This window comes from Trichechus manatus, unplaced genomic scaffold, assembly GCF_000243295.1.
Source record: "Trichechus manatus latirostris isolate Lorelei unplaced genomic scaffold, TriManLat1.0 scaffold00149, whole genome shotgun sequence".
NCBI lineage: Eukaryota > Metazoa > Chordata > Mammalia > Sirenia > Trichechidae > Trichechus > Trichechus manatus.
This window is the reverse complement of record NW_004444085.1, coordinates 4682445-4705339: the sequence shown is the minus strand read 5'-3', so window position 1 is coordinate 4705339 and position 22895 is coordinate 4682445. Positions and strand designations below refer to the sequence as shown.

The window sequence follows — 22895 nt, the reverse complement described above, 5'->3', positions numbered from 1 at the left end:
CATAGAAAAGAATGGAATATTCCCAAACTCATTCCATGAAGCCAGCATAACCCTGATACCAAAACCACATAAAGACACCACAAAAAAAAAGAAAATTACAGACCAATATCCCTCATGAACACTGATGTAAAAATCCTCAACAAAATTCTAGCCAATAGAATTCAGCAACATATCAAAAAAGTAATTCACTCATGACCAAGTGGGATTTATACCAGGTATGCAAGGATGGTTCAACATTAGAAAAACAATCAATGTAATCCATCACATAAATAAAACAAAAGACAAGAACCACATGATCTTATCAAGTGATGCAGAAAAGCCATCTGACAAAGTCCAACACCCATTCCTGATAAAAACGCTCAGCAAAATAGCAATAGAAGGAACATTCGTCAACATAATTAAGGGCATTTATACAAAGCCAACAGCCAACATCATCCTAAATGGAGAGAGTCTGAAAGCATTCCCCTTGAGAACGGGAACCAGGCAAGGAATGCCCTTTATCACCACTCTTATTCAACACTGTGCTGGAGGTCCTACTGAGAGCAATTAAGCTAGAAAAAGAAATAAAGGGCATCTAAATCGGTAGGGAAGAAGGCAAAGTATCTCTATTTGCAGTTGATATGATCTTATACATAGAAAACCCCAAAGAATCCACAAGAAAACTAATGGAACTAATAGAAGATTTCAGCAAAGTATCAGGATACAGGATAAACATACAAAAATCAGTTGGATTCCTCTACACCAACAAAGAGAACTTTCAAGAGGAAGTCACCAAATCAATACCTTTTACAACAGCCCCCAAGATGATAAAATGCCTATGAATAAATCTAATCAGAGACATAAAAGACCTATACAAAGAAAACTATAAGACACTACTGCAAGAAACCAAAAGAACCTGCATAAGTTGAAAAACATACCTTGCTCATGGATAGGAAGACTCAACATTGTGAAAATGTCAATTCTACCTAAAGTGATCTACAGATAATGCAATCCCGATCCAAATTCCAATGACGTTTTTTAATGAGATGGAGAAACAAATCACCAACTTCATATGGAAAGGGAAGAGGCCCCGGATAAGTAAAGCATTACTCAAGAAGAAGAACCAAGTGGGAGGTCTCACACTACCTGATTTTAGAACCTATTATATTGCCATGATAGTCAAATCAGCCTGGTACTGGTAAAACAACAGATACATACACCAATGGAACACAATTGAGAATCCAGACGTAAACTCATCCACCTATGAGCAGCTGGTATTTCTCAAAGGCCCAAAGTCCATTAACGGGGGAAAAGACAGTCTCCTTAACAAATTGTGCTGGCATAACTGGATACCCATCTGCAAAAAACTGAAACAAGACCCATACCTCACACCATGCACAAAAACTAACTCAAAATGGATCAAAGACTTAAATATAAAACCTAAAAACGACAAAGATCATGCAAGAAAAAATATGGGCAATGCTAGGAGCCCTAATACATGGCATGAACAGAATACAAACCATAAGTAACAATGTACAAACACGAGAAGAGAAACCAGATAACTGGGAGCTCCTAAAAATCAAACACTTATGTTCGTCAAAAGACTTCACCAAGAGTCAAAAGACAACCTAACAGACTGGGAAAAAATTTTTGGCTACAAGTCCGATCAGCGTCTAATCTCTAAAATCTACAAGATACTGCAAAACCTCAACAATAAAAAGACAAATAACTCAATTAAAAAATGGGCAAAGATATGAACAGGCACTTCGCCAAAGAAAATAATTCAGGCAGCTAACAGACACATGGAGAAATGCTCACGATTACTATTCATTAGAGAAATCCAAATCAAACTACAATGAGATATCATCTCACCCCAATAAGGCTTGCATTAATCCAAAAAACACAAAATAACAAATGCTGGAGAGGTTGTGGAGACACTGGAACACTTATACACTGTTGGTGGAAATGTAAAATGGTACAACCACTTTGGAAATCGATTTGGCAGTTCCTTAAAAAGCTAGAAATAGAAGTACCATACGATACAGCAATTCCGCTCCTTGGAATACATCCTAGAGAAATAAGTGCCATCACACGAATAGATATATGCATACCCATGTTCTCTGCAGCACTGTTCATGATAGGAAAAAGATGGAAACAACCTAGGTGCCCATCAGTGGATGAATGGATAATCAAATTATGGTTTATTCACACACTGGAATACTACACAATGATAAAGAACGATGAATCTGTGAAACATAACATGGAAGAATCTGGAAGGTATTATGCTGAGTGAATTTAGTCAGTCACAAAAGGACAAATATTGTATAAGACCACTATTGTAAGAACTCAAGAAAAGGTTTAAATACAGAAGAAAACATTCTTTGATGTTTATGAGGGTGGGGAGGGAGGCAGAGGGTTATTCACTAACTAGATAGTAGACAGGAATTATCTTAGGTGAAGGGAAGGACAGCACACACTACAGGGGAAGTCAGCATAACTGGACTCAACCAAAAGCTAAGAAGTTTCCTAAATACAACCAAACAGTTTGAGGGACAGAGTCACAGGGGTAGGGGTCTGCGGACCATGGTTTCAGGGGACATCTAAGTCAAGTGGCATAACAAAGTTTATTAAGAAAATGTTCTGCATCCCACTTTGGTGAGTGGTGTTTGGAGTCTTAAAAGCTAGCAAGCAGCCATCTAAGATGCGTCAATTGGTCCCAACCCACTTGGAGTAAAGGAGCATGAAGAACACCAAATACACAAGGAATATATTAGCCCAAGAGACAGAAAGGGCCACATAAACCAAAGACTCCATCAGCCTTAGACCAGAAGAACTAGATGGTGCTCGGCTACCACCAATGACTGCCCTGACAGGGAATAAAACAGTCTCTGATAGAGCAGGAGAAAAGTGGGGTGCAGAACTCAAATTCTAGTAAAAAGTCCAGACTTAATGGTTTGATCGATATTGGAGGGACCCTGGAAGACATGGCCCCTGGACTCTGTCGGCCCAGAGCTGAAACCATTCCCAGGCCAACTCCTCAGACAAAGGTTAGACTGGACTATGGAACATAAAGTGATACTCGTGAGGAGTGTGCTTCTTAGCTCAAGTAGATACATGAGACTAAATGGGCAGCTCCTGTCCTGAGGCGAGATGAGAAGGCAGAGAGTGTCAGGAACTGGTTGAATGGACACAGGAAATCTGGGGTGAAAAGCAGGAGTGTGCTGTCACAGTATAGGGAGAGTAACCAGGGTCACACAGCAATGTGCGTATAAATTTTTGTATGAGAAACTGAGTTGTAAACTTTTACTTAAAGCACAATTTAAAAAAAAGAAAGAATTCTAGTTTAAGAGTTCAGTACAATGTAATGCCATGGGTTTAGAAATGAAATGGAAAAACCAGTCAAGAGAGATTAAATTTGAGGCTCTATGGTTGATTAGACTGATTGCTAACTAGGTCAACTATCTAAGAAATAACAGAATTACTTCTTGGTTGCTATAATTTGGTCACTGAAGCAACCAAATAACTCTAATGCAACTTACGTGGTCAAAAATTTTAGAAAGCCAAGTCTCGTGAGGAGCCACAAAACATTTTCTTCTGAATGTCTTAAATCTCCCCTACTAGTTCAGAAGAAGATAAACCAGAAAATTCTGAAGTGTACCCATTGGCAATAGAGACTAAAATAAGCTCCTCAGTTACACAGCTTTATCAACAAATTACCTAAACCATAAAAACTTATGACTAGATCCTTTTAACAATAGGAAACAGCAAAGAATAAGTTGCTAAGTGAAACTATCCGATGTAGCGTAGCACCAATTCACAGGCCCTCTTTAGCTTTTCTTTAGGGTGGTTGTCATGATGTATGTGGGGGGCAGAGTCAAGGGTTCTACAGTGTCAAGGGTACAGAAAATAAGAAGGCCAAGTGAGATTTCACAAGCATATGAAAAGATCCTATGTCTACATTTGTTCCATATGCAAATTGAGAAATCTTTATTTATAGAAAATGAAGAAGAGTACAAAAACTTTTTCAGTTAAGATAGTATACATGGAATAACAGCATTTTCCACATCTAACTGACAATTGAACATATGTCTACACAATTTTCCATAGTATCCTCTATATATATGACCCTACTGGACCCAGTAGAACTGCCCCATATGGTTTCCAAGGAGTGGCTGATAGATTCAAACTGCCAACCATTTGGTTAGCAGTCAAGCTCTTAACCACTGTGCCACCAGGGCTCCATTAAGTGGATAGCTGAGGCAAATTCCACCATTTTTAACCTACAAACAGGAACCTTAGTTCTCTAAAGGTGTGCAAGTGCGTGCAGAATCAGAGACTACAATCTAGACATCTGAGGAGTCATCCTTGAATTCCTCTCACATACCCCCCTACGTTAACTCAGCCTTCCAGTCCTACTGCTATGGTCTCCCAAACAGATAACAAATCTCACTAGCACTGATTAATAATTGATTCTAAACATAAAGCAAAATTTCTAAGGTACTCAAAGTCTTTCAGATTCCTCCAATAAAATCCTAACTCCAGTTGCAATCCATTTTTAATCCATGCTCAACAATGCTATCGCAGTAATCTTTAAACCTTAAATCTGTTTCTGTCATGCCTTTGCTTAAAAATTTCAAGTAGCTCCCTATCACCTTCAGGGTAAAGTCCAAATTCCTGAGCGTAGTATATAAGATACCTTATAATCTGACGCTTTCTGCCTAATTTGTTGCCCTTCCCAAATGTCCCATACTTCCTCATCTTCCTTCCTTCCTTCTGAAAATATTAAGTAGGTACTACTTTAGGGGTTTGACATATATAAATGAATAAAACAAAGATCCTTGCCTTGTAAACCTTACATTCTCATGGGAAAAGACAATAGATAGATCATGTAAAGGCCCTACGGCGGTGATGTGCTCTAGGTCCCAGGGACACCACAGAAGCCAGTGCGGCTACAGAGGAGTGAGCAAGGAGACACAAGACAAGGCTCAGATCCCAGAGGTAAAGGAAGCCAGATCATGTGCCCTGTAGGTCATGTGGTAAGAAGTCAGAATATAGGCCACACAAACCTAGACTTGCATCCTATTTTGTTGAGCTACTCACTGTAAGAGCTTTAGCAGTCACATAACCTCCCCAAACTTAATTTTCTCATTTATTAAATGGAAATAAGAAGAGCTAACTGGTTTCTGTGAGAACTGAAGATACTGACGATAGTACACATATGTGTTTATGTGTGTGTCAATACATCTATGTGTGTGTTTGTGTGTGTATACATATACAAAATACTAGCATAGTGGTATTCAGGAAAAGGTATAGAAGCAGTTCATAGTAAGTTGAAGGCACATATATGCAAGCCTCTACCCTCCTAATTATTCAAAAGGAGCCTCTGAGACGCCTAAATGAGTAATATGAGCTTTTGATATGTGTTGGGTGTTAAAATAGTTCTGAAAATTACAGGAGCAGATTTGGAAACAAAATACTTCTTTCATTCCATTCCCAGATATTTTCCTAGGCATCAAAGGCCTTCTCACAGCTGCCAAAAAGGCAGGAGAAACATCAGAGAAGTAGGGCTAAGCTTTTTCTTTCTTTCTCGAGTACATTTCTTCTTCCTTGTACAAATGACTCCCACTGCCATGAAATCTCTGTTTTCCCCTTTTTTCATTTTTAGAAAGAAAAGCAGAGCCAGAAAGTCTGGCAGACAGCAACTTAGGAGGATGTGGTGGAAGGTTTGTCGTGTAAGCCTGCTATTAATGGATAGGTTCATTAAACATGGTACCATGAGACTCTCACCCACCCAACCACTTGTATGAACTGGGTACATAACATAAATCATGCTTAGCCTCAGTTTCCTCTTCTGCAACATGAGACAATAAGAACTACTTCACCTGTTTGTTATAAAAATTAAATGAGATAATGTCTATGAAAAGCACTCTGCAAAATATAAAGTGGCATCCAAATGTTATAATTAGTCATCATTAGCAATATCTACATGTACTCTAAACTGGTGTCCTAGAATCAACAACAAAATTTACAGATAATTTTAAAAACTTGTAGGTAGGGAAGCAGGAAAAAGCAATTTTAATCTGGATGTTGGAAAAATATCTCTCAAAAGGTAATTAAAATAATCACAGTGGAAGTTTCCTATTGCTAAATTAATGGAAGAAATTTAAGCTGGCTGAGCCCAGGTGATGACTGTAAGAAAACCAAATTGCTGAGATAGCATTCTTGGTAGATAGTATCATACAACAAAAAAGAAATAATATACATGGAATACGTAAAATAGTAAGGCTTTGTTTCCTTATTGAGAACTATACCTGGAACACAGAGATCACTGAGGTTGAAAGAGAAGAGATAAATTATTCTGGCAAGCAAGATTATAAAAAGTAAAACTACATTGTTAAAGAGTGACACCTAAAAAAAATGAGCAAAATTTGGCTCATGAGAGATTCTGTTTTTCAAAATTGCTATGAAATTCTAAATAGCAGATAACACTGTCTTTAAATATGTGAAAAGAGCTGTTATTTACTGAATTATAATGTCTACCATAAAGGGTATACTTCTGTGTAAAAGGATGTAGTCATCTCTGGATCATGCAGCCAAGTAACAGGAAATTCAAATTTACTATCGTTCTGCCTCATACAGCACCTTGGAAACATGGACCCATTAGTTATATGGACACCAAAGTCATAAACTAAAATATTATTGATCTCACTTCCTCATTTAGTGCCTTACCCGACCGGTAGCGTTCATCTCGTGACCCTGAGGACCTTCGGCGGTGATAGCGAGAGGAAGAAGAAGGAGTAACAGGAGTTCGACGTTCTTGAGGCAAAGCTTGATCCACTCCTGAATTTAAGGGAAGAAAAACAAAATAAGGGTGAGAATTTACTTGGTAGCTGGAGTTAATTTATTTTGTGGAACAAATCGTTTGGTAAAATAAAGACCTGATTCACTGCATTTCCACAGCAAAGTCAGAGTCGCACGTGGGAAAGTTCATGGGGGCACAAGGGAGTATTGCAGACAATGCAAAAGGGTGAGAGAAAGTAGGAAACGTTCCAGGCTGGGAAAGAAGGGAAGTAAACTGCAAGGGAAACGCTATTCCACGCGAGGTCACTCATGTCCCAACACTGTAGTCTTCAAAAATACCAGGATATGCTCCTTCACATCGTTTAAGTGTCTACTGCATCATGGAAAGAAACACAAATTAAGCCACAATTGAAATCTTTAGAATTAGGAAAAATGGAGCCCAAGACATAGACTCAAGTTACAATCTTCCTTATATAACAAGTATATAGAGTTATATAAATTCTTGAGAAAATTTAAAATTACATTTATCATTTGTGGATATAAAGTTAACTTTAAAACAAATCTTATAGGATATTTTAACAATATAATGTAGGTATCTAGCATTTAGCATAAACTACCAGCTTTGTGTTCAGTGTAAATTTCTAACTCTCTGGAAACTTACTCCATTTTATGCTAAGTAATTTAACAAATTTTGTTTGAATACGGCTTTGATGAATTACCAAAAATGTGAACATGGTCAGATAAAATGATTCAGTAGATATCAGTCAAAAAAGTGACCCAAATATACTAACCACAGTATTTATTATACCTGGTAATGAGAGTATCAAAGAGTACAAATCAAGTATTATAGGAAAGATTTAATCTTCATAGTTCGGGCATAAAGAAATTCTGTGATGTTGAGCATTAACATTAATTGCTGCTTCTTCAGAAAAAGTCCAGTAATACTTAATTGAAAGTAAACCACACATAAAAAAATTAAGTTAATAAAAAGAAAATGTTTTAGTTTTAGTTTCTGTTTCTCGATGATGGGGTCCATGAGAGTTTATTGTCTATTTCCTTGGATTTAATACTCCTTTTATTCTGGTGATTTCTACACCTCAATTTTTGATGGCATGTTTATGAGTCCTGCAAATTAAATTAACTAATTAGAATTGTGAAAATATAGCTCCCAAGATGTAGACACTTTGTTCAAGTCCGTAAATTCTTCAATTAGTATGTTGAAGTGTATTATAAGTCTTATAATGAAAAATAGTAGTTACCTGGTATTTACATGCGTATTTACAAATATAGACTTATAACCCTAATTCTTTAATTGTCAATTTTAGACATCATATATATTGACTTCTGCCTTATACCATCATGGCCATCATTAACGTCATTATTATGATATGTACATATTTTTTTCTGCAGTCAGTGGCGTGTTCTGACTAGTTTTCTATCTCATACTTTTTTATTATTCTGGAGTTAGTATTTGCAACATTTTATTTTTCATTACCTTGACTTTCAATGTATCTCTTGCTAATTCTTTCAAAATACTCCAACAGAACTTAAACGCTCTTTCCAATACTTTCCTTCCTGGTGGTCGAACACTGACATCTGGTGATCATTTCTTAGCTGAATTGTATTTTTCCTTAAAGACCTCCCTCTTGGAATCCTCTACCCTCATGCTCTCATCTTGACTGGTTAGTTTCTAGAATGGCTGCATAACTGTCATATGAGATTCCCCTTGCCCTTCATCCTGGGACTTGCTTTTGTTTTTTCTTGTGTGGTTCATTGGTTTCCTATATTTCTTGACGTCATCCTTCTTACTTCACTCTCTTATCTTAAAGGAGCAACGCTGAGTAGCTTTCTGAGAAAGGGTGAAAGAGAAATATTATTTTCAGACTCTGCATGTCTGAAAATGTCTTTTTAAAATCCTTACCCTAACATAATTGATAGTTTGGCTAGATATAGAATTCCATGTGAAAATTTTTGTTCATTGCCTTTTAGTTCCCATTATTGTTGTTGCGAAGTTAAATGTCATTCTGATTCTATAAGCCTTACATAAAAGCTTTGTAATTTTTTCTTTTCTCCTTGATTGACTTTTACAATCTCTTCTTTATCTCCATTGAAGGAGCTGCAAGCCAGTTTTTGTCCCCACCCTTGGGGGAGGGCAAGGCAACCAAATCTGTTTCCAACAGGTCTTTAAACTGGGCTATTCTGTTTCCCCAAAGAAAGTATCTCCAATCTTCTGCCTCGTGAATAAACAGCAATTTCATCATTCTGGGGCAGGGACTGTTTTCACTCTTCAGTATGCATACTCTGATTTTCAGTATCACCTGATGTCCCCAAATCTAGTAAAATTTCTCCAGAGAATAAACATTTGTGGTAGAAGTGGGGAAAACTTCGATCACCTGTTTCACAGATCCCATGTCTTCTTTTGGACCCGTACGTTATCCCGCCCCCACCCAAGGTAGCCACGGCCTCCAACCCAGGGCTTCAAACCAGTTCATTGTGGTTGGAACCCCTGCTGAGAATTTGCATTTTCACCCAGATATGCTGAATCAGAATCTACATTTTAACAAGATTCTCAAGTGATTCTTATGTATAACAAATTTTGAGAACCACTACTCTGCTAGTGGTTCTCAGAATTGGTCCCTAACCAGCAGTATTAGCATCGCCTGGGAACTTGTTAGAAATGCAAATTCTCAGCAGAGGTTTGAACCTGAAGGAACCTGTTAAAAGCCCTGCTCCAACCCCATGGTTTTCATCAGCATCTTCATCTACTGGCTTCCACAACTTTGCTAAAAAGGTATCACTAAATCATCTACTTTACATACTATAAAAATTTGTCACTGTCTCTCCCATTCTCTTTGCTCTTATGAATTTATACTTTATCCCTTAACTGTCATCTTTGTGCAGTTTTAGAAAGAAGGAGAGAGAAACATACAGTTTCAAGCTTCCATTTTATTTGCAAGCTGCCAAGTTTAATCAGTGGCTTGTTTTTTTGTTTTGTTTTGTAATGTTTAGCTTTCAATCTCAGTAATCTATCTAGTTCATTCAAATATGCTTCCTGGAATTACTTTCAACCTTAGCATCTTCTTGGTATCTCAGAGGCCATATACCTTTTTTGGGGTGAAATGCATAGTCATAATAATTATACCTACAGACAATGCAATATGCAGTTGTAGGTTATTGCTTGGTTAGTTCACGGATCTTACACAACTATCCTCAGAATGCTAATTTTGCGTACAAACCCTGCGAACACTTACTCCCACAGGGTGAACTACAAAGTTTACAAGTTTTTAAAAGGGAATGAATAAGATGAGGCAAAAAAGAAGAACAGCATCAACAGGTCAATAATAATAGGACATTAAAAGAAGCTAAAACAAGAGTGTGCATACTTCATTCATTATTTTTATCTGACTTCATTCTGAATGAAATTTGAGGTAGCTTAAAGATATATCCTGAAAAAAAAAGCACTCAGCCAAACAGGCAACTCGATATTAGAATTCAACTTATTACCACAGAAGGACCCCAGGTGTGACCACAGAGTCTTTCGTTGTTACTCATCATAAAAAGATTAACAAAACGCTGCTGCTGGAATGGATTCATTCTTGGTAACACTGATAAGAAAAATTAGTAAAATACATAATGATAGCTTAGTATTCAGCATTGTTGAGGTCTCACATTCATAATTTTTTCTAGTTTGGGGAACCTTGATTGAAAACTAGTCCTCAGGAAAGCCCAGAAGCCTCTAACACAGAATATGTGGGAAAAGGTTAAGAGAGGCACTGTGAAGGTAAGGCATCTGGAAGGAGAGATGGTTATTATCTAAAAACACCCAGGAGCCAGGAAGACAAAGAAATTAATTCTCCTCAGACTGAATCCCTTCTTCCCCCAAACAATTATTAAGCACTTATGTCCTGGCCACTGTGCTAAGCTCCAAATTAGTTCTAGATCCTACCCGGTTTGAGAAACAAAAAGGTAGTACAGCTAAAATCTTCTCTGGAGTCAGAAAGGAGCCCTGGTGGGGCAATGGTTAAGAGCTCGGCTGCTAACCAAAAGGTCAGCAGTTTGAATCCACCAGCTGCTCCTTGGAAATCCTATGGGGCAGTTCTACTCTGTCCTGTAGAGTCACTATGAGTCAGAATCGACCTGATGGGTTTATGGAGTCAGAAAGCTCTGGGATTAAATTCTGGCTTCCACTTACTGACTTTGCAACCTTGGGCAAGTTCCTTAACCTTGCTATGTCTCAGTTTCCCAGCTATAAAGAGAGATAACAATAATAGCTAAAACTTTTGTAGCACTGGTCTAAGCACTTTACATTTATTAACTCATTTAATTTGCTAACATAAAAACCATATGAGGTAGGTACTATTATTACTGCCATTTTACTACTGAGGAAACTCAGTACATATCTAGGATTTGAACTCAGGCAGACTAACCCAAAGATGTCCCTAGGTTATAGGATGTACTCATGAAATATTTTTGAACAAATGAAATTTACAAAGCTTATACTGATGCCTTGTACACTTCCATTTAATTATGACAATTGCAGTGAGATTTTTATTTTTCCTCTAGAATTATAAAGGGACTACAAACAAAGCCCCCAAAGAGAAAAAGGAGATTAAAGGAGGAAAAAGAAGGACAGGAATAGCGAGAGAAAAAAACTGATACTCCTCCTTGTCCTCTGTCGAATCTACAGCACCTTCTTGCGGCTTCCAAAGTTCTGCATACGGCTCTCTGACTCTCCATGTCTTGAAACATCTAAACACCTTAGACTCTTCTCTTTCCCCAACCTACTATTTATCCTCAAGTTTAAAAAGGTAATACTACCTCACTACATGACTACGTGGCACTATGTAGGTGTCACATTCTCAACCATTTGGCATCCACTGCTGGGCTGGCAGTGGCTTCCAGCTCCTCTTCCCCAGTCTCAGAGCCACCATAGCCTCCATCACTAGCCTCCTGGGTGGCAGTCTCTCCCTACCTCAGTCCAAGAAGAGGTTGGTTTACTTCATTTCTCTGCATCCTGTTGACCACAGAACAAAGTCCCAAACTCCTTCTGCCTGCATTTAAGGCTCCTTCCAATATTACACCATCTTCCTTTCTAGTCTCATCTTCTAGGGGCACTCATGGCTTTGTTCCAAATAGAAATATTCACTATTCTAAATGTTTGCCCTGTCGTATTATTATTCTCACTCCTTCAAATGCCGTCCCCAATCTGCAAAAAGGATTTTTAAACTCAAAGGAAGAGAAAGACTAACAATCCATTTTTATTAGAATTTCAATTACTTCCACTTACTAGAACTTCAATTTATTACATGGTCAAGAAAAGATTGCCCAAAGAAAACTGTTCTGTGACCTAACCAATCCATCAATTTCAGATTATCAAATAAATGGAGTATTTTATGATATAACAGACACTAAAAAATATCCTCATATTAACCCTAAGAATAAGGCAATTATGTGCCAACCTGTATATCCCTGTAACACAATGATAACACCACAGATCAGAAGATCTTGCAGTACAGACAACGTGGTAAATTCAGAATGTTTAATGTTTCAGGGAAAAAAAAAAATCAGGATTTCTAAATTGAGATAGCATGAGAAATACACTGAAAATCTTGATTTTCAAAATATTTTTAAAAATGAACTATGAGGAATATGTGGAAGATAAATAAAAAAGGATTTGAAATTGGAAGATCGTGATCCTAATTCTGGTTTTATTCTCTCTAGTTGAGTGTTGTTGCTGTTGTTAGCTGTTGTCGAGTTGCTCCTGACTCATGGCAAACCCATGCACAATGGAAGGAAATGCTGCCTGGTCCTGTGCCATCCCCATGATCAGCTGCTGATCGTACCATTGTGATCTATAGGTTTTTCACTGGCTAATTTTTGGAAGTAGATCACCAGGCTTTTCTTCCTAGTCCATCTTAGTCTGGAGGCTTCACTGAAACCTGTTCAGCATCATAGCATCATGCAAGCCTCCACTGACAGACGAGTCATGGCTGCACTTGAGGAGCATTTGCCTGAATCTGAACCTAGGTCTCCTACACAGAAGGCGAGAATCCTATCATTGAACCACCATTGCTCCCACTAGTTGTGTAACCCTGGACAAATCCTTTTACCTCTAAGCCTCAGTTTTCACGCATGTTTGGGAGGCGGGTACAGACATTGACTAAATTATCTAAATTATCCAGTTGCAAGGACACTCACTGTAACTTGAGTTTCTCCTGGTCTTCTTCCCTTGCACGTACTAACAAAAGCACAGTGTGCTGTGGCTCTTAGGGCTCTGCCGAAGTTTACCAGGCATTCACAGGCTTTCATGCAAGTAAAACTACACTTTATGTACCCTGTGAAACTGCTGGGGATTTTTTTCCATATCTCAAGTCTGTACAAAAACAATTTCTGAACACAGTCCCATTCTCTTCTAGTGCCTAATTGCTCTCTCTTGTTCACAAAGCAGCACTATACCAGCACTTATTTTTTAAATAAGTGCAGTCGAGGATTTTCAGGGAAAGTAAATAGTTCAATTGTTGTACCTACAGATAAATTTACTCCATTTGTTCTGTACTGACCCAGATGAGAGCACCACAGAATAGAAACAATTTAATCTCATCATAAGCACGTTACCATCTACCCCAACCATACTAACCAAAGACTTACTTTATTGTCATTGTTATTTCCATATCAACCACCATTAACATAGGTCTTTGGAAACCCCAGTGGTATATACTGGTTAAGAGCTATGGCTGCTAACCAAAAGGTCAACAGTTCAAATCTACCAGGTGCTCCTTGGAAATCCTATGGGGCAGTTATACTCTGTCCTATAGGGTCACTATGAGTCGGAATCGACTTGACGGCAACCAGTTTGGTTTTTTGGCCATAAATCAGTGTAAATTTGCTTAATAACCCTTTTCCTATCATAGAAATTTAGTTTGATTAGAGACTCATGAATTTAAAACATGTAAAAGATCCAAAACTAGAAGAGTTTGAAAAGAGCCCTTTAGATGTACATGCATTTGGGAGTCCAATTTCCCATGTCCTGACAACTTGTTTATGTTTAATTGTTAAGATAAAGACATCAAAAACCAATGAGTCTACAATGTCAGGATTGGGAATTCAGGTTTCTGCCTTATATGAGAACTATTATAGATTTTTCATGAAAATATATAAGCCAGGACCAAGGTAGACACCTTTCTCACCTTTCAGGTGGATACACGCAGTGACTCTATACCCAACACTGCTCAAATTCCATAAATATTAAATGAAAGTGAGTTTAGCTTTGTTCCCTTTTAATTACTGATATTGGCAACAAGAAATGTGATCCATTAAATACTACCAAAAATTAACAGAAAATTTATCTGATCAAACCAACATCCGTGTGTGATGTAATAAGAATATTTCTTAGATAACCGAAAGAAGCAAATTTGGTATTACTGATCAAGAACATGGCTTACCTAGGATAAGGTAATTTACCTTTTGCTGATGGAAAGTTCACTTCCTGTAGCTATTCAATCTGGAACAAATTCATGCTAAAACACAGACAGGCAACACTGATTTAAATAATATTATTTCTCATAGTCTGGAATTTAACCATGCATCTTACAACACATCTATCACGAGCACATTATATTTACAAAGGCAAAAGAATAGTTCTGGAACTGCACAGTTCCTTCAGCTAATGAAACAGCCTAAGAAAGGCATATGTCCTGAAAGCCCAAGCTAGGAAGAGGGCAACTGCACCAGCAGACACAGCTTTCATAACTAGGGGAAGGCACTGTGCTTCAGTCACAACAGAAATGAGGGAGATTTTAACGTTCTTGAGGCAGAATAAAAATATAGACCAAACTGTGCAACTGCCGCCAGAGAAGCCCAGCAACTGTTAGAATAAAGAACCAGAATCCATAAATAAGAGGCACAGGACGTCAGGCGGTCTTTATTTTCTAATAAAACAGAACAAAACAGCATTTGACTCAGATTTAAAAACAACCAGTTTCTGTGAAGTCAATTCCAACTCAGGGCGACCCCATGTGTGTCAGAGTAGAACTGTGCACTATAGGGTTTTCCGTGGCTGATTTCTCAGATGTAGACTGCCAGGCTTTTCCTTCAAGGAGTCCCTGGGTGCACTCAAACCTCTAACCTTTCAGTCAGTATCCCAATGCATTAGCTGTTTGCAACACCCAGGGATGATTCAGGTTTAGATCTTTAAATATAAGATAAGAAACATCTACATTTCTATGAGACCAAATTCACAAGGGCAAACTTCACCAATGCTAAACCTGGCCAACAAACTTTACAGGTAACTTTCTCCCTCACAACTCTCAAAACCCAGCAAGAGAACCTGTGAGCAGATTTCAAGTAAAGTTCTCTCCTTGTTAGCCACATGAAATGGCCAGGAGAGTCACTGCAAATAACAGAATTCATGTCAGGAAAGCATATCTCTAGTTACATCATGGAAAACCAGGGTTTTGGAGCCAAGTTCTAAAATAATTATTATAAAAAAACAAAATTCAAGTGATTGGAATGTGCTGAGGTTCAAAATCATGTTATCCTCTGACATCTCAGACATGGAAACAACGATTAACACTTACATGTTACCATCTGCCATTAAAATTATCCAAATCAGAAATCAAAATAGAATTGTGGACAGGAGATTCCTGAAGCAGTAAAAGTTTTGTGTTGGTTGGTTCAAGGCATTACACAGATCTGAGTATTAAGTTGCATATTTTGGCATTTACCCTAGGCTGGGTCAATAATGTGAGTGCTCTTTTGCTCACTCAATACGAGGGAAAAAAAATTGTACCTGGACAGGACAAAGCAGCCTTGCTACCCATGCCCCTCACTATGGAGTTCCAGTAGGGTGTGAGAGTGGTGGGGGTGGAAGCTCGCACGGTGGTGGCGAGGAATAAATCAGTCACCATTTCCACTCCTCCTCTTACCAACCATACACAAGTTATCTAATGTGACTGCACTGTAGCTCTGATCCGTCCAAGAGCAGAGCAGCGCCTTACTATCTACCTTGTTATCCCTTCAACAAGTACTTGCTGAATGTTCACCTACTATGTGCATGGGGCTGGGGGGACTCAGGTAGCTTACATTCTACTGCAGTTAGGGTGGGGGTGGTATCATTAAACATTAAATCATTAAATAACAGCTATTCAACTACAATTGTGCTAAGTATTCCAGAAGTAGGATATCATGAAGATTAGGAGGACCTGTCATAATCTGAGCGATCATGGAAGATATCCTTGTAGAAGTGACATTTGAACTAAGCTGTAAGAGATAAGCAGGTACAGTCAGGCTATGAGCATTGCAAGCAAAGGGCACAGAATATGCAGAATCCCTAAGACAGAGAGCAGCATGAAAAACCTGAGTAACTTCAGCAGCACAAAGAATTCAAGGAACTGAAAAAAGGCCAGGGCTGTTGCATGGTTCCAACAGCACAATGATGCAGTGTGTGAATGCCCTTCTAGAACAGAAAGAATCTATATTCAAAGTGTGGTGTCATTACTGCTCTTCAGTCAAAACAAAACATGGGCTGATAAATTCACCATTTAACCCAAATAGAGCCCTCTTCTCATGGAAGGCTGTTCATCTTGATCCTACAGCCGATTCATATGGAGCAGGAAGGAAAAAACAATGGACTTGCCAACTGGGGCACATTAGCCAAACTTTCAATACTACTCAGCTACAAGTAAATTAGCGTGACTGGTAGCTGAGTAGAAATGTGCCTGGCTGAGCTTCGAGAAAAATACTACGTCAAAAGAAACTGCTCACATCTAAAAATCATTTCATGGGAAATCACATAAAAGATAAAATCTAGTTAATATACATGTTTTAAGAAATAGAGACTGTATTTGGGCAAGTAAAGCTTCACTATTTACGGTAACATTAAGATTTTATTGTTTTATATCACCCTGGCCTATGTCACAAAAGCAGTAAAGATTCTATTATAAAAGTCGACACTATGCTCTTAAAATAGACGTTATTTTCTATTTTTGTAAGTTCAATCAGATTTAGAGATTAATGAAGTACAATCGTGAAAACAGTCATTACATAGCCAAAAAACTGAGAGACAGAAAGTATCAAATGAATACTAAGTTCTCCTACACAATATTTTCTCTTTGAAAACTGGCTTTCAAAGTGCAATACATTCTTTCTGGCCCCTTCCCTTATTAAATATATAACTTTCAATTTTTCTTTCTAGCTTCTGGCACACTTTAGAACTGTGGATCAGCTAACGTCTTCATCACAATTTAAGAAAGCATTCAGCATTTCTCTCACCAAAGACAATGCATCTTCCCGTTGGTACTTGAGTCATTGTTACTAGATACTTCTGTAGTGGAGTCACTTACTTTGTCTAAAGAGCAATGGAAGGTGAGGAAGTAAAATTGCTTCCCGAATGCTTCCCCTGGGAAGGGACTAATGATTGGTGGCTTCAATTCAAGCTGTCAACATTTGCTGAATGCCTGTAAAAGCATTCTCATCCATAACCATTTGTTCAAAACAGCATCTTAAAACATTTTTAGAATACTTTCTGGAATAAGTCTTAACGTTTTGTTTGATAAATAACAATAATGCTTAGTAAGAAGTAAAGTTCAGAAAGGTGGGCCAAGATGGGAGAGTAGTCAGATGCTTCCGGTGGACCCTCTTACAACAAAGAACTGAAAGAACAAGTGAATTGATTATATATGGCAATCGGGGAGCCCTGAACATCAAAGGCAGAGTTGAGGAACGGACTGAGTGGCAGGGGGACGAAGAGACAGTTCGCAAGCAGCGAGGAGTTGCCAGACCTTACCCAGCAAGAGCCTGAGCCCTTCAGGCCTGATCAGCTAGGGGGTGAGGGGTGAGGCAGGCGAGTGGCGGTGCTCGGGAGGCACGTGTTCTGCACCAGGAGAGATTCAGTGCCAGAGAGTCTAAACGGCCACCCAGAACCACTGAGAAGCAGCCCTGGATCAGCTAAAGATAAGTAATTGCGTATGGCACGGATCAAAAAGACAACCCTTAGGGAAAAACTTCTGTCCCATTTACCTCCCCACTTTCTGCTCTGCACTGGGACCTGGACCAGCCTCAGCAACTACTGAGCTCCCTGGGCCGGAAGTAGGATCCATCACATGCCCGGAGCCATTCTCTCTGCCTTGGAGAGTGAACAAATTAACAAACAGGAAAAAATAAACTACTGGCTCGCCTAAGCCAGGAACCCAGAGTAGGCACATCTCCTTTGCCTAGGCACCAGCATAAGGGATCCACGGACTTTCAGTGCCTTTTCCCCTGCATAGACTTGTGTGGGCCCATCTCAACAGCCTAGACCCTCATTACTGCAGTACAACAAGGTATATACGGAAAGTCTAATAACTTCAACCATTTCAGCTGTGAAGTGGCAGGTTCTTGACATTTGATACTGCTCTTCCCATTAAGCAGGGTCTTCTCCTACCCGTATCAGGGACCTTAGGACTGGTGGCTCCACCGACGCCACCTAGCCACCTGTGATAGGGGCCTATTAATAAGAGGTGCCCCCCAGTCCTTACAGCCACCAGCATTAGGTGCTCATAATCTGGCTGCTAAACCCACCCACCTATGCACTTTAGGAAACAAGGACACGCCTTCCTCCTGGACACATGGGGGCGGCCATCAGCCTCCTGCCTTGCTCAGAGTGTGTCCCTCTGCTGCAGCCAGATGCCTGTGCCTACATCAATCACCAATGCCTGTCTAGAGAGCCTACACCACACACGTGGTGGCTATCTACCTGGGCACCTAAGCTGAATCCATACGGGAGGAGTGGGCAGACTCCTGAGCTAACACACCTAGTAACAGATCTAACTACCTCGTGATGGGACGTTAGAGCTTCAAAGGTGCCAATAATCAAACTAGCTCATATGAGCAGCCTATTTGGGCATATCAAAACAAAACAAGAAGCTAGGACACAGTGAGTAAACAAAAAATAAGTAAATATAATAACTTATTGGTGGCTCTGAAACAACAGTCAGTATCACATCACACAAAGAGGCAATCCATGATGGCTTCAGCAAGCTCTGAAAGTAAAGAATCTAGAACTTTTCCACAGGAAGAAATTTTCTTGGAATTACCAGAGTCAGAAAAGATTAATATACAGAACTCTTTGAGAAATTAGGAAGGAAATTAAGCAAAACGTAAAATACAAAATAGAGGAAATTACAAAGATTAGCAAAGAGCATAATGACAAATTTAACAAGCGCAAGAATCCATAGAGAGACAGTAATCAGAAACCCAGAATATTAACAATAAAATTTCACAATTAGACAACTCAATAGAAAGTCATAGGAGCAGAATCGAGGCAATGGAAGTCAGAATTAGTGAGGCTAAAGATAAAGCACTTGACACCAACTTAATTGAGGAAAAATCAGATAAAAGGATTTAAAAAAATGAAGAAACCCTAAAAATTATGTGGGACTCTATCAAGAAGAATAACCTACGAGTGACTGGAGTACCAGAACGGGGCGGGGGGGTGGGGGGACAACAGAAAATACAGAGAGAACCGTTGAAGATTTCTTGGCAGAAAACTTTCCTGATATCATGAAAGATGACAAGATATCTATCCAAGATGCTCATCGAACCCTACATAAAGTAGAGCTCAAAAGAAAGTCACCAAGACATATTATAATCGATTTGCCAAAACCAAAGATAAAGAGAGAATTTTAAGAGCAGCTAGGGATAAACAAAAAGTCATCTACAAAGGAGAGTCAATAAGAATAAGCTCGGACTGCTCAGCAGAAACCATGCAGGCAAGAAGGCAATGGGATGACATATATAAAGCCTTGAAGGAAAAAAACTGCCAGACAAGAATTATATATCCAGCAAAGCTGTCATTCAAATATGATGCCGAAATTAGGGCATTTCCAGATAAACAGAAGTTTAGGGAATTTGCAAAAACCAAACCAAATTACAAGAAATACTAAAGGGAGTCCTAAGGTTAGAAAATCAATAACATCAGATAACAACCCAAGACTACAACACAAGACAGAGTAACCAGATATCAACCCAGATAGGGAAGTCGCAACAGTAAATCAAAGCTAAAACACTGAAAACAGGGAAACAGATGTCAATATCTAAAAGATGACAACATTAAAACAAAAAAGAAGGACTTAAAAAATGTAGACACAGATTGTTCATATGGAGAGGAAGTCAAGACAATATAAAGAAATAAAACACTGGTATAAACTTAGAAAATTAGGGGTAAATATTAAGTTAACCACAAAGGAAATTAACAATCCTACAATTCAAAATAAAAAACTAAAACAGTATACTCAGCAAACACAAAATCAACAACAATGAAAAAGATGAAAGAAAATACATAAAGAAAAATGACTCAGCACAGAAAATGAAGTGGAACAAAGAAACTGTCGACAACACACAAAAAAAGACATCAAAATGACAGCACCAAACTCATCCCTATCAATAATTACGCTGAATGTAAATGGACTAAATGCACCAATAAAGAGACAAAGAGTGGCAGACTGGATAAAAATACATGATCCATCTATATGCTGCCTATAAGAGACACACCTTAGACTTAAAGACACAAACTAAAACTCAAAGGATGGAAAAAAATATATCAAGCAAACAACACTCAAAAAAGAGCAGGAGTGGCAATATTAATCTCTGACAAAATAGATTCTGAAGTAAAATCCACCACAAAGGATATGGAAGGACACTATATAATGATCAAAGGGTCAATACACCAGGAGAACATAACTATAATAAATATGTACATACTCAACGACAGGGCTCCAAATTACACAAAACAAACTCTAATGGCACTGAAAAGAGAGATAGACAGCTCCACAATAGTAGTAGGAGAATTAAGCACACCACTTTCGGTGAAGGACAGAATATCCAAAAAGAAGCTCAACAGAGACACAGAAGAGCTATATGCCACAATCAACCAACTTCATCTCATAGACATATACCTAAGATTCCACCCACCAGCAGCCAAGTATACTTTCTTTTCCAACACACATGGAACATTCTCCAGAACAGACCACATACTAGGCCATAAAGCAAGCCTTAACAAAATCCAAAGCATCGAAATATTACAAAGCATCTTTTCTGACCATAAAGCCATAAAAGTGGAAATCAACAACAGAAAATGCTAGGAAAAAAAAAATCAAACACATGGAAACTGAACACCACCTTGCTCAAAAACTACAGAAGAAATTAAGGATGGATAAAAGAAATTCATAGAATCAAACGAGAATAAAAAACACATCTTACCAGAACCTTTGGGACACCGCACAAGCAGTGCTCAGAGGTCAATTTATAGCAATAAATGCAGACATCCTAAAATAAGAAAGGGCAATAATCAAAATATTAACCCTACAACTGGAACAAGTAGAAAGAGAGCAGCAAAAGAAGTCCTAAGGCGCCAGAAGAAAGTAAATAATAAGAATTATAGCAGAATTAAACAGAGAATAAAAAAAAACTGAAAGAGTTAAGAAAACCAAAAGCTGGTTCTCTGAAAAGATCAACAAAACTGATAAACCACTGGCCAAACCAACAAAAGAAAAACAGGAGAGGAAGCAGATAACCCGTGTAAGAAATGAGATGGGTGACATCATAACAGACCCAACAGAAATTAAAAGAATCGTAACAGAATACTATGAAAAATTGTTCTCTAACAAACTTGAAAACCTAGAGGAAATGGACAAATTTCTAGAAACTCACAACCTACCTAAACTAACACAAACAGAGGTAGAATAACTAAAGAAACCCTTAACAAAAGAAGGGATTGAAAAGGTTATTAAAAAACTCCCAACAAAAAAAAGCCCTGGCCCAGATGGCTGCACTGGAGAATTCTATCAAACTTTCAGAAAAGAGTTAACACCACTACTACTAAAGGTATTTCAGAGCACAGAAAAGGATGGAATACAACCAAAATCATTCTATGAAGCCAGCATAACCCTGATACCAAAACCAGGTAAAGACACCACAAGAACAAAAAAATACAGACCAATAGCCCTCACGAACATTGACGCAAAAATCCTCAACAAAATTTTAGCAAATAGAATTCAGCAACATATCAAAAAAATAATTCACCATGATCAAGTGGGATTTCTACCAGGTATGCAGGGATGGGTCAACATTAGAAAAACAATCAACGGAATCCATCACATAAATAAAACAAGAGACAAGAACCACATGATCTTATCAATCCATGCAGAAAAGGTATTTGACAAAGTCCAACACCCATTCATGACAAAAACTCCCAACAAAATAGGAATAGAAGGGAAATTCCTTAATATAATTAAGGGCATTTATACAAAGCTAACAGCCAATATCATTCTAAATGGAGAGACTTTAAAAGCATTCCCCTTGAGAATGGGAACCAGACAAGGAATACCCTTTATCACCACTCTTATTCAACATTCTGCTGGAAGTCCTAGCCAGAGCAATTAGGCTAGAAAAAGAAATAAAGCGCATCCAAATTGGTAGAGAAGAAGTCAAAGTATCTCTTTTTGCAGATGATATGATCATATACACAGAAAATCCCAAAGAATCCACAAGAAAACTACTGGAACTCATAGAAGATTTCAGCAAAATTTCAGGATACAAGATAAACATACAAAAATCAGTTGGATTCCTTTACACCAACAAAAAGAACCTCGAAGAGGGAATCACCATATTAATACCAGTTACAATAGCGCCCAAGAAGATAAAATAGGAATAAATGTAGCTAGAGATGTAAAAGACCTCTACAATGAAAACTACAAAACAGTACTTCAAGAAACCAAAACAGACCTGTAAGTGGAAAAACATACCTTGCTCATGGAGAGGTACACTCAACATTGTGAAAATGTCAATTCTACCCAAAGCGATCCACAGATACAATCCAATCCTCATCCAAATTCCGCAAGCATTTTTTAATGAGATGGAGAAACAAATCACCAACTTCATACGGAAAGGGAAGAGGTCCCAAATAAGCAAAGCACAACTCAAGAGGAAAAACAAAGTGGGAGGTCTCACACTAACTGATTTTAAGACCTATTATACTGCCACGGTAGTCATAACAACCATGTACTGGTACAAAAACAGATATATAGACCAATGGAACAGAACTGAGAATCCAGACATAAATTCATCCACCTACGAGCAGC

General features: G+C 38.3%; 1 protein-coding gene across 3 annotated transcripts in view; it reads right to left on the bottom strand.

Moving 5' to 3' along the window:
* DIP2C (disco interacting protein 2 homolog C) overlaps positions 1 to 22895 on the bottom strand; it is a 372164-nt gene that overhangs the window by 303882 nt on the left and 45387 nt on the right. For all 3 annotated transcript variants that reach the window (XM_023740166.1, XM_023740165.1, XM_004385883.3), the window contains one exon: positions 6709 to 6819. In XM_023740166.1, coding sequence (XP_023595934.1) covers positions 6709 to 6819 — 111 coding nt within the window. The remainder of the gene's footprint in view (positions 1 to 6708; positions 6820 to 22895) is intronic.